This window comes from Melospiza georgiana, chromosome 27, assembly GCF_028018845.1.
Source record: "Melospiza georgiana isolate bMelGeo1 chromosome 27, bMelGeo1.pri, whole genome shotgun sequence".
NCBI lineage: Eukaryota > Metazoa > Chordata > Aves > Passeriformes > Passerellidae > Melospiza > Melospiza georgiana.
Genome location: NC_080456.1, coordinates 5,752,100 through 5,764,685, shown reverse-complemented (window position 1 = coordinate 5,764,685; position 12,586 = coordinate 5,752,100). Strand labels below are relative to the sequence as shown.

Below are 12,586 nucleotides of genomic sequence, written 5' to 3'. Positions count from 1 at the left end.
CTCATCCTCTCTCCCCTCTCTTCTCTCATTCCTGCTCTGAGCTGTGCCTGGCAGCTCCCAGCAGGGCCCTGCACCCAGGCCCTTTGCAATGAACCCCAAACTCCAAAAGGTCCCTGCACCCTTTGCAATGAACCCCAAGTTCCACAGCCAGAAGATTTATTGTATTGTAACAGGAACCTCGCTCTCTCATCCTCTCTACCACTCTCTTTATCTCTCCTTCTCTCTCTCAGGCCTGCTCTGAGTGTAGCTGGCAGCTCCCAGCAGGGCCCTGCACCCAGGCCCTTCGCAATGAACCCCAAACTCCAAAAGGTCCCTGCACCCAGGCCCTCTGCAATGAACCCCAAACTCCAAAAGGTCCCTGCACCCAGGCCCTCTGCAATGAACCCCAAACTCCAAAAGGTCCCTGCACCCAGGCCCTCTGCAATGAACCCCAAACTCCAAAAGGTCCCTGCTCCCAGGCCCTTCGCAATGAACCCCAAACTCCAAAAGGTCCCTGCACCCTTTGCAATGAACCCCAAACTCCAAAAGGTCCCTGCTCCCTTTGCAATGAACCCCAAACTCCAAAAGGTCCCTGCTCCCAGGCCCTTTGCAATGATCCCAAATTCCAAAAGGTCCCTGCACCCTTTGCAATGAACCCCAAACTCCAAAAGGTCCCTGCACCCAGGCCCTTTGCAATGAACCCCAAACTCCAAAAGGTCCCTGCACCCAGGCCCTCTGCAATGAACCCCAAACTCCAAAAGGTCCCTGCACCCAGGCCCTCTGCAATGAACCCCAAACTCCAAAAGGTCCCTGCACCCAGGCCCTCTGCAATGAACCCCAAACTCCAAAAGGTCCCTGCACCCAGGCCCTTCGCAATGAACCCCAAACTCCAAAAGGTCCCTGCACCCAGGCCCTCTGCAATGAACCCCAGACTCCAAGCCCTGCCTTCAGAGATCTCGCGTCCCCTCCCTGGGGCTGGGGGGCACAGGGCAGTGCTGGCTGGCCTGGGGAGGGAGCAGAGCAGAGGAATGCTGCCAGGCCAGGGAGAGGCTGAGCAGAGCCAGGCACGTCTCACACTGACGTCTGCCACAGCACAGAGCCTACAACCACCTCCTTGCAAGAGAAAGAAACACAGAGAATTCACTATTCCTTCTTACATTAAAATCACTGCCTCCTACATTCACATCACTGCTGTCAGAAACATCTTGATTTTCCACACCTAAGGGGCTATGGAAAAAAACAAGCATTTCTGCTAAAAATAAGGGTTTTTTCCCCCCCACAAGCTGTATTTATTCAGATCTCTTTTCCTCTAAAACGCAGCATTATTTTAATTTTAATTTAATCCCATATCTGCATAATTGCAGCACTGCCAAACAAACAAATCACAGTCTCTGGGAAGCAGGAGCAATGCAAAACGTGGATTTAACCAAATTCAATTCCAAGCATTTTCCTGGGAGCATTCCCTCACAGAAGAGCCACACTTCTCACTGAAACGTCCACGTTTTCATCACAACAAGCATCTCCCCTTCAAAGGAATTTTACATCAGAGGATTGATATTACAGTCAGATCCAGCACTGAGAGAGCACTTAGGAAATCAGTGCCAGCCCCTCGTGAAACCATCCCCTGCTCTGCTGATTGATTTGCTCTGAGTTTCTTGGCGTGCTGCTCGTGGGGAACACGGGCTCCTGACAGTCCCATCCCTTTCCCAAAGGTGTCCAGGATGGAGGTGATGCAGAGGGAGTGCAGGCAGCCTGCCAGGAAAATGAACCCACAAACACCAGGGGTTTGTGTCCAAAAAGGAGACAGAGGAGTCCTTTGGCTTCATTCCAATCAAGGCAGAGGCCATGGGGCATCCCCTGGGGTCTCTCAATTTTTGGAGGGTGCAGCCTCCTTTTTATCCCAATTTCCAGCCACATTTCCCTTCTCTCTTTCCCCATTTCGGAGGTACTTGAGAGATTCAGACTCCCCAGAACACCTGATCCCAAAGATTCCCCTCTAATGTATAACCCTCCCTTTTAATTTTTAATTCTTATGGAATTTAGGGGTTTTTCTTCCCCTGTTTCTTTCATCTTTCAATGTCTAATTTTGTTTGTCAGAAAACTTGAAGTTTATTTGTAAAAGCAAATCTCTTTTTCCATTCATCAATCAGTGGAGTCCTTCCCATTGTTTCTTTTCTCTCCCAGTGCTGGTTTTATCCACCAGCAGCCCCACAGCTGGTTTGGAAACACAAATCTGCTGTTCCTCTCAAGCACACCCAGGATTTACAGAGCTCGAGGTGACTCCAGCAGGGAGCAGGCCTGTAACAAGATCAGCTTGAAGTGACCTTAAATTTCCCCCCTCTGGTTTTCTGTCTTTACCACCCCACACCATGCTGGGATTCTGTGAGGGATTTGAAGAACAGTTGGTTTGGAAATCTCCCCGTGGTTCAGGGTGTCAGGAGCTGCTGCAGCCCAGGGATGCTCAGAGTCATTCCACAACTCTCTGCCAACATTAGAACACCACCCTGCTCACCAGGCAGCTCTGGGTACCCCAAAATCATCATTTTTGAGCCATAACAAAATTTTTTATTTCTTGGAATCTAAACAAGCTGTTTAGGAGGTTTCTGCCCTGCTGCTGCTGCCATGCCCTGCCTGGGCTGTGAACTTTGGGTAAGAACGTGAGATAATCAGCAGCAGATTTATCAGCAGGGACAAAAGACTGAAATGGAGTTGAAAAAGGCAAAAGGAAAAAAAAAAGAAAGGGGAGGGGGGATGGAGATCTACGAATAATTTTAGAAATAAACTGCAAGTTGCACAGTCACAAAGCGGAGGCTGGAATGCACTTTTCCAGAGTTTGTAAAGACTCATTTAATTTCTATAGAAACTGAGCAGCAAACAGGTAATTTTCTCTGCAAATTGCTTCTATCACCTCTGGAATGCTCTGCAAGAGCAATGTATTTCCCTCATGTCTTCTTAATCCCCTGTTATTTTCATTATAAATTTAATTAAGCTCTTGTAGAGAACATTCCATGACATACGAGCTGAGTTTTGTTTTTCTGCTGGAGCGGGGACAGAAAGGAGCTGCTGAATTAAGTGGCAATTGGATTTCTTCTTTTCTGGGTAAATATTTCAAATGACACTGAGCAGGGGAGACATTTGCTGAATCAATAGAGCTGAAGCTGAGGGAAGGAGCTGCACAGGAACGTCTGAGCATCCTAAGAATTCCTTCAGCCAGGCCTTTCCTCCTTGGGGAAAATTAGGGAATATCAAGAGCAGGTAAATCAGGGAAATGCCAAGACTTTGGGGTGGGGGGGGGGGGGTTTGGTGGTTGCAATAAAAAAGTCAATTTTTTACACTCCCTGCAACCCAAAATGTCACCAGCATTTCATTTCATAACCTGCCCAGCTCCCCACTTCACCAACGGCAAATGTTAAAAATGAATCATTTCATTACAATTTATTTTAAATGATATCCAAAGGCTCTGGTGTCAAAGCATTGTGAAAAATTGGGTTTGAATACAATACACATCAATACCTTAAGTTAATATAACATGAAAACTGCATTAGCAGAGGTTTGGCTTTTTAACCCCTCTTTTTAACCCATTTAATCTCACGTTATCAGGCAACAACAGCTCCCCTGCAGAGCTGGGGTTGTTTGTTTCTATTTCAGCCTCTTCCCAGCTCAAGGCCATGACAAGTCACCCTCCCAGCAGGCACGTTTGGGGACTCAGGAGTCACAGCAGGGCTGTCAGAGCTGCACACCAGGGCTCTCACTGTCACCAGCGAATCAAATCCACAGAAGATGTTTTTCACAGGACTGATTGAGCTGGAACATCCTCCTGAAGGAAACCAGGAATTATTTCCCCCCAGAGACACGACTCAAACCTTGACCTGCAAGCAGCCAGATCTCGTGTGTGATAATTCTGGAATTTCTGTTCCCTGTGCTGCATCCATTTCAATACTCTCTAGCAGTGATTTTTCCTCCCTGCCTTGTTTTATTTCATTCTTGTTACAGAAAGGAGATGTCAGGAAATCTGACACGTTGCTGTGCCAGCAGCAGGTGAGAATCTCACGATTCAATTCCCACCTGTGCCAGGGCCATTTTACACCAATTTTCTCTGTAGGAAAACATGGAATGAAAGCAATAAAAGCTGTGTGTGCTGTGCACAGCTTCAGCACTGCCTGCATGAACAGGGGGTGCATAAATCCCTGCTCAGGAAGGATTCAGTAGGAAAGCACTGCCTAGAGTATAACCAAGCCAAAACGTTCTGCAAGCTTGGAAAAGACCTTGTCATCAAATTACTTCATTTTCTTTTACTCTCTGAGTGTTCACGCTTAAAAACGTCAATTTAAAAAGGGCAAATATTTTCCTGCAATCAGCAGGGGACAGGACAAGGTGCTTTGAGGCATCAAAGCCAATGTGGGAATGCTCAGGCTGCAGATTTTAGAGTTGGTGAATTTACAGATCTGTCCTTCCTGGGATGAGCCTGGGCATCTTCACCTCATTCAGAGTCCTGCTCCCAGCTTTGCTCCCCAAGGCCTCCTTGCCCTGCAGCAGGGTGATGATGCTCTCCCGCTGGTGCCTCACGGCCAGCTGCAGGGCCGTGCACCCCGTGATGTCCTCCACGTCCAGCAGGGCCCCCGCCTTCAGCAGCGTCTTGACGATGGCCATGTTGCCCTTGAGCACGGCCAGGTGCAGCGGGGTCCGGCCCACCTTGTTCCTGGCGTTGACGTCGGCGCGGCACTCCAGGAGGTTGATGACGCTGAGGAAGGAGCCCCTGAGCACGGCGAAGTGCAGGGGGGCCCAGCGGGACCTCTCGGCCGTGTTGGGGTCGGCCCCGCAGCGCAGCAGCTCGCTGACCACGGGCTCGTCCCCGTAGCGCGTGGCCAGGTGCAGCGGCGTCCAGTCCATGCCGCCCTTGGCGTCCAGCCGGGCGCGGCTGCCCTTCAGCAGCCGGATGATCTCGATGTGCCCCTTGAAGGAGGCCAGGTGCAGGGGGGTCCAGCCTTTGTCCGTCCTCAGCTCCACGTTGGCCCCGTACTTGATGAGTTTCTCGCAGATCAGGTACTTGCCCCTGGCCACGGCCAGGTGCAGGGCGCTGTAGTGGTTCTGGTCCAGGCTGTTGACGGAGATGCCGTTCTTCAGCAGGTACTGCACCACCCTGAACTTGCCCCTCTCCACGGCCACGTGCAGCGGCGTCCTGAGGTTCTTCTGCTTCCTCTCCAGGTCGGCCCCTTGGCTGGCCAGCAGCTTGACCAGGCCCACGTGCCCGAAGCCCGCGGCCACATGCAGGGCGGTCTTGCCGTCCACCTCCTGCGCGTTGGGGTCGGCCTGGCGGGACAGCAGCACCCGCGCCACGTTCTCGAAGTTGTTCTGGGCCGCCAGGTGCAGCGGGGTCCACCCGTCGCGCTCCTGGGCGTCGGCGCGGGCCCGGTGGTCCAGCAGCAGCCGCGCCGTGCGGTCGTCGCCATGCTGGGCCGCGAAGTGCAGCGGGCCCCAGCCGTCCTCGTCGGCCGCGTCCACGTCGGCGCCGTGCTCGATGAGGAGGGCGCAGATGTCGGGGAGCCGGCGCTGCACGGCCAGCAGCAGCGGGGTGCAGCCGCCGCCCGCCGCGACGTTGGCGCCGGCCCCGCGGCCCAGCAGCGAGCGCACCTTGGCCGCGTGGCCCTGCAGCACCTGCAGGTGCAGCGGGGTCAGGCCGTTCTCCTGCACCCTGCCCAGCTCCTCGGGGCACAGCTCCTCAGGGGTGCCAGCATCCCCGTGTGGAGGTGGGACAGGAACCTCCTGGGGGTCCTTTCCTAAAGGCAGGGATGGAAAATGGGAGGAAAAGAGTGAAAAATTCCCAAGAAGGGAGGGAGAGCCTGTGGGTCTTTGTAGAGTGACATGGAATGAAGTCATTTGAGAGATAAGGAATGTAAAATAAGGCCAGACATGACCTGGGACATTTGGCCTCTCTCTCACAGCATCTATTTCCTTAATAGTACATTTTCTTCAACTTAAACTTTTCCTTAACTTAAAATTTTCCTTACTTTAAAATGTCCCCCACAAGGAAAACCTTATGAGCCACATCCCTCTACAACAAAACAAACAACTTTTATGTCTTCCCCGTCTTTCATTTTCAATTTCTAAAGCCAGTCCCCTACTTACCCCCACTCCTGGTGTCTCGGGGGAAGGTGAACTCCTCTTTGTCACCCTTGTTTGCAGAAAGGAGGAAAGGAAAAGGATAAAACAGAGTGTTTATTTGCATTCTCTAATGTTTGCACAAAGCCCTTTGCTGCTGCTCTGCAGTTTTGTGTTATCATTTGAGAGTTTTTCATCCAATCCTGTTTTTGCACCCTAAACTCAGCTAAGCCAATCATGACACATCAGGAATGGGGGAGCCTGAAGATGATCTCTGGATATCCATGAGCTTTTCCTCCTTGTGCTCATTTGCTCCCAAACACATCCATATTCTGCTTCCTGACTGCATAGCAGCATCCAAAAATTATTTCCTTTGTTGTTTAGGGACCCCCAAGCCCGTACTTCTTCAGGTCTCTGGTTTCTTGCACAGCTTGGCAAAACCCTCTAAACACCAATAATTCCCAACTCCTATCTCTCCCTGTTTTCTAGGCATAATTACTCCAGTAGCTGGGATTACATCGTGACTCTCCAGAAGCCTGATTTTTTTTCTTAGCCAGAGAAACATGAGGATTTAAAACTATTTTTAAAAAATTCTGTAAGAATTGTTCAAACTAGAACACCCTCAGATTTGTGCCGTGAACAGAACCCTGTGATTCTGTGTTTGCTTGAGTTTCTTTTAGTGATTGAGGGCACCATGATAAACCCAATTCACCTGGGCAGGTCCAAAAAAGGGTTTTCCTGTTGGACTATTTATCATTTAGTGCATTTGTTAGTGAATTTGTTAATTAATTTGCAGGCATCTCATCCCCATAAATGAGTAACAGTCACAGCCTGTGCAGACAGCCTTTGAAGGTGCTGAGGAGCACCTTAGGGAAGGGAAAGAGCCTCAAGGTCTGGTCAGAACAAGGAGCAGGCTCCGAGGAGTTTCCTGAGAGGCGCAGGGGGGTTTGCTCACCTGCTGGCTCCTGGAGATGGCCGGTTTGTGGGACATCTTCCTGACCAGGCGCTCGTTCTCCGGGTCCTGCACCAGGCTCTGGATCAGAGCCAGCAGCACGTCGGTCTCCACAGGGATATCTGCCCGGGCAGAGCAGCTCAGCTCAGCTGTGCCCCAGCTCCAGAGCCACGTGGGAAGGGAGGGAGAAGGGGTGAGGGGATGTGCGACAGCAAAAGGGCACCCAGCTGTTAAACCTCGGAGGTGGAACTGGGAAAACGGGACACAAACCCTGTCTGTCAACCCATGGATGACCCTTGGCTGATCCATGTCAGAACCCAGGAAACTCCTGTGGCTGCCCTGGAGGACTTGAGACCCTGGCAGGGGGCTCAGAGACCTTGGCATGGAGTCAGAGATACCTGTGCCTTTGATTTTAACCCATGGAAATGATTACCAACTTTGTGTAAGGAGTTACAAGCCACAGGATTTGAATAGAATGATAGTGAATTTATCACCAGTTGAAAATGTAGAATTTTGGGGTTTTTAGAATGGGGGTTCAGGGGGCAAGATGGAGGAATCTGGGCGTGTCCTGTCTTTCTCCTTCTTAGCCTCCATCTTCTGCTGTGATGGTGGCACTTTGGGATTGGTTTAGAGTACAGACAGACTGTCTAACACAAGTGATAGGTATTGGAAAGTAATTGTAAATAAAGTACAGGTAGTCTTTAGTATAAAAAGATAACACTGCCCTGAGGGCGGTCAGTGTTCCACAACCTGACCTGCTGGACAGATCTCAGCAGGTTGGAGAAAGAATGATAGAGATAACAGAAAATAAACAACCTTGACAACAAGAGCCAAGGAATTCTGCCTTCTTTGGTTTGGGGGCTGGGAAAAGGAGACTTTCTAACACCTCGGGGTCATCTCAACACTGGAAACCCCATCAGATCCACGCCCCAGTCCCACCTGCAAAGCTGGGCCTTTGCTTGGGGTCCTGGTCCCAGCACCTCTTCATCAGGTCCACCATCTGGTGGCACTCCCCGGGCCAGTCGTCCCTGACGAGCTCCAGCCCCGGCCTCTTCCCCGCCGCCACCTTCACGATGATGGCCATCATGTTGGCCCCTGGAGAAATCCAGCACCTCTGGGTGTTCTGCCCGGGAAAAGGGCTGGGACAGACATTCCACGGGTGCAGGGTTTGTGTTTACCTGTGTAAGGCTTTTTCTGCATGAGCACCTCCCAGATGACGATGCCGAAGCTGCGGGAGAGGAGAGACTGTGAGCTCTTGGACATGAGATGCTCTTATTGCTCCTGCCTTCTGGGGAAATGGGGAGGTCAGGAAGGAGGTTCTTCAGGAGGGGAGGATTTCAGCTCCCAGAGCAGAAGGATTTCGTCCCCCAGGCCAAAAGGATCAGGCCTTGTTGTTCTGCCTCACCATCTCCCTTAGGAGTGTGGTCATCACCTTCCAAAGGGTCTGAGCAGGCACTGGGAGCCTTTCCTGGCAAAGTCAGGCTCTCAGTGCCTTTCTTCCACTTTATTCACATTGAGGTCTCGAGCTCTTGGCTCCTGCAAGTTCCTCTGGCCCTGCAAATCCTCCTTTCCCTCTTGCCTTGGGTTACTCTGTGCTGCAAAGGCTGAGGAGTTTCCAGACATGGACTTGGGGCTCATGTGAATATGCTGCAAAGCTCCTTGCCCAAGAGGACAAAAGCCAAGCTGAAATCTCTGCTCTGCCTGTTCCTGACCAAAATGAAGCTGAACACTGGGGCAGATAAGGCAATATTGGAATTGTTTTAAAATCAGTCTCAGCAGGGACTGTGCTGAAAGAGCAGCACTGGCTGTTTGCGCTCTGATCTCACTCGTTTTTGGGAACAGGGTGTGATGGCACCTGGGGCATAGGGTGCATTGGGATGATGATTATCCACAGAAAACCTCCTCCCTCTCAGTCTCACCACTGAGGCTGGGGCACCCCACTGTGTTCCCCACATTCTACAAGGCAGAAAAGCAGAACTGAAACAAACTGAGGCAGTGTCCAGCCCCCCTTGCTGGGTGTCACAGCCCGGGGACACCCCTGGGTGCCCTGGGCCAGCCCTCACCTGTACACATCGTACTTGATCCCTGGGGGCTTGCTGTTCTGCAGGAACATTTCGGGGGGGATGTAGCTCAGGGTGCCCCTCAGAGCTGAGCTCTCGATGTACTGCATCCTGCTGGACTGCTCCATCCACTTGGACAGCCCAAAGTCGGAGATCTGCAAGCAGGAACAGGGAAAATGCCCCAAAATGCTCACACTGTCCCTCCCGCTGTCACCCAGACATCTCCCCATCTTTGGGATCAGGGCAGGAGGAGCTGAGAGCAGCTGGAACTTGACAAAACCCTGACAAGCTGCAGCCACTGTGTGCAGCTGGAGCCTTAAATCCCCAGAGCTGGCCCAGAGTGGCTGTGTGATGCTGAGAACACCACCAGGGTCATTTGCTCAGCAGCTGCTCGTTAACCACCCCACAGGTCACTCTTTCACGGGGTGTTCCTGCAGAACCTGATTTACTGGGGTTCTGGAGCTGTCTGGCAGAAATAACCCGGCTCTGGTGTGAGCAGTGGCCGTACCTTGACGTGCATGTTCCCATCCAGGAGGACATTCCCTGGCTTCAGATCCAGGTGCAGCAGGGGAGGGCTCATGCTGTGCAGGAAATTCATGGCCAAGCCCATCTCATGGATCACCCTGAATTTCAGCTGCCAGGACATCCTGTGGGTGGGGAGGATTCTCTCCAAGGAGCCCCTGGCCATGTATTCCATCACTATCCCCAGGGGGCTGTTGCACACCCCGTAGATGGTGACAATGTGCTGGAATTTGATTTTCTCCATCTTGCTGGCCTCCTCCATTAGACAGTTCATGCTGGTCCTGGAAAAAAAAAATTTAAAAAAATTAAAAATAAAAATTAAAAATAAAAATAAATTTAAAAATTAAAAAAAAATTTAAAAAATACAGTGGGAGCAAGAAATTTTATAAGTTGATTCACAAGCTCAGTAACTCTGTAGTAACTCAGTGACACCCAGCCTTTCTGAGCACTGCCTATCCCAAAAATATTCACCCCAAATTCCCCCTTGAGTGGATGGTAATGCTGCCACACAGGGATCTTTTGTAGATTAAAATCTACATGGATGGTGTTGTGACTTCTGAAAATGAGCTGAGGTTTATTTGGGCAAAGTCAGCCAGCACGAAGAAAAGATGAAAAGCTTGCACTTGTTTCAATCCTTAGCAGTGAGGACAGAGAGCCTGTGCTTGTGACACTGCTGAAATGGCTTTGAAGTGCCCCAGGGCAGGGTTAGATGGGGAGGAATCCTCTCCTGTGAGAGAGGAGAGGGGCTGGCACGGAATTCCCAGAGGCTGCCCCATCCCTGGAAGTGTCCAAGGCCAGGCTGGAGCAGCCTGGGACAGTGGAAGATGCCCCTGGCCATGGCAGGGAGGAGTCAGATGAGCTTTAAGGCTGCTCCCAAAGCACTCTGTGGTGCCATGAAATTCCCAATTCCCTGGCAGCAGGATGCCAGGAGCAGGCAGGAGGGCTGAGATGAGCTTTAAGGCTGCTCCCAGCCCAAAGCACTCTGTGGTGCCATGAAATTCCCAGTGTCCCTGGCAGCAGGATGCTAGGAGCAGGCAGGAGGACTGAGATGAGCTCTAGGGCTGCTCCCAGCCCAAAGCACTCTGTGGTGCCATGAATTCCTGGTATTCCCAGGCAGCAGGATGCCAGGAGCAGGCAGGAGGACTGAGATGAGCTTTAAGGTTCCTCCCAGCCCAAAGCACTCCATGGCACCATGAAATTCCCAGTGTCCCTGGCAGCAGGATGCCAGGAGCAGGCACAGCTCCGTGCCACACCCTGGCCACTCCTGCAGCTCCTCCTGTGCCTGCAGCTCTCTCCCTGGGCACGGTGGCTGTGCTCCCAGGGAACCCTGGCACTGCTGCTGGCTGCCAGCTCTGGCAGACCTGTTCCTCCAAGCTCTCCCAAGGCTCACCCCTCCCGACCTGCTGAACGAGTTTGGGGGAGCAGCCAGGCAGCAAAGGGCCAGGAGCGCCTTCACAAAGCACACCCTGGGAATGGAGCTGAGCTGCCAGCAATTGGGCCAGGCATCTGAAATGGTTCAGCCAAGCAAAATCTCCTCACAGTGAGACCTACCCGTGGGATGAGGAATCTCAGGTATTTTACTACAGTTGATAAGACACAGAATTAAAACTGATTGTTTTACTCTTTCCCCCACCCCCCCCCCAAACAAGAACAAAATGCAAATGTGGAATCTGCAGAGCAAACTGAGGACAGGCAGTGCTCAGTCTGAACTCAGTTGGTGTCTGCAACAAGAAATCACAAGAGTGAGATTTTTTTATCCAGGCAGGATCCTTCCAAATTGAAGGGAATAAAATTTTAAATTAAACAAGTCCATCAACTCTGCTGTTTTCCCATCAGCCCTGCCTGTACTGGATGTGTTATCAGCAGTGGTTGTGATTGCCTGGCCCTGCTCCATCTCCAGACTCAAGGTGGGCACCAGAAGAGTCTCTGCTGGGAGAGCAAGAGGCAGAGAGGAGCTGCAGGTGCCCCACAGAGAAGAAAGAGATGTCTGGAGGCTACAGGAGCAGGGCAGCAAAACCAGCTGTAAATCCTCTGCCCCTCATCTTTAACTGGTGATTGATTCAGTTTGATGGATACACCTCAGCCCCAGTGTCCAGGGGCAGCTGTAAATAACCCACCAGCTGTAAATAACCCACCAGGCTGCTTTAATCTGTGTTTGAGGTGCTGAGCTCTGCCCCAGCTTCAGCCCTGCTCTATTCCCTGCGTTCCTTGTGCATCCACAGGGGACAGGGAAAGGCAGAACTCCTATTCCCCACTCCCAAGCTCCTTCTGCCAAGTTTTATCTCCCAGTCCCTCCAGCTGGGATGGCCAGAGCAGATCAGAGCAGAGCAGATCAGAGCAGAGCAGACCAGAGGTTACCTGTCCATGCTGGAGCCCTGCAGCAGGTACAGGGAGAACTTCAGTGCACAGACCACCTCCTGTGCTTCACCTGGTACCCCTGGCCAATTCCCCACTCCCTCTGGGTACCCAGCCCTTCCCGAGGGGCACAAGCTCCTTCTGCAGAGTTTCATCCCCCAATCCATCCAGCTGGGATGGCCAGAGCAGAGCAGAGCAGAGCGGAGCTGATCAGGGGTTACCTGTCCATGCTGGAGTCCTGCAGCAGGTACGGGGAGCACTTCACGGCGTAGACCGTCCTCCACCTCCTGTGCTTCACCTGGTACACGTGGCCAAAGCCCCCGCTGGCCACTCGCAGCCACTCATCCTCGAAATCCTCCCTGCTGAACACGGTCAGGCTGCCCAGCCCGCCCCGCTCCGTGCCCATGGCACAGCTGGCTCTGCTGCCTGCTGGGGAGGCACGGGAGCTCCTCTGCTCTGCCCTGCCCTGCCCTGCCCTGCCCTGCCCGGGGAGGAGGGGATTCACCCTAGGGCAGCCCTGTGCCAAGAGGTGGATCCTCAGTGGGGCTGCTCACACGTTCTGCTTTCCACTCAGGCTCAGCTCCAGCCTGGCAGCGTGGCTCTGCTCGCTCGTATCCAG

At 52.3% G+C, this 12,586-nt stretch overlaps 1 protein-coding gene across 1 annotated transcript; it reads right to left on the bottom strand.

Annotated features, from left to right (window-relative positions):
* Nucleotides 1–4,416: 4,416 nt before the first annotated feature.
* Nucleotides 4,417–12,373, bottom strand: ANKK1 (ankyrin repeat and kinase domain containing 1). Its single transcript, XM_058041330.1, has 8 exons — nucleotides 12,189–12,373; nucleotides 9,599–9,893; nucleotides 9,094–9,245; nucleotides 8,209–8,258; nucleotides 7,970–8,125; nucleotides 7,034–7,152; nucleotides 6,106–6,151; nucleotides 4,417–5,756 (listed from the first exon to the last, which is right to left on the bottom strand). The coding sequence occupies exons 1-8, from the start codon at nucleotides 12,371–12,373 to the stop codon at nucleotides 4,417–4,419; spliced, it is 2,343 nt and encodes a 780-aa protein (XP_057897313.1).
* Nucleotides 12,374–12,586: the final 213 nt, after the last annotated feature.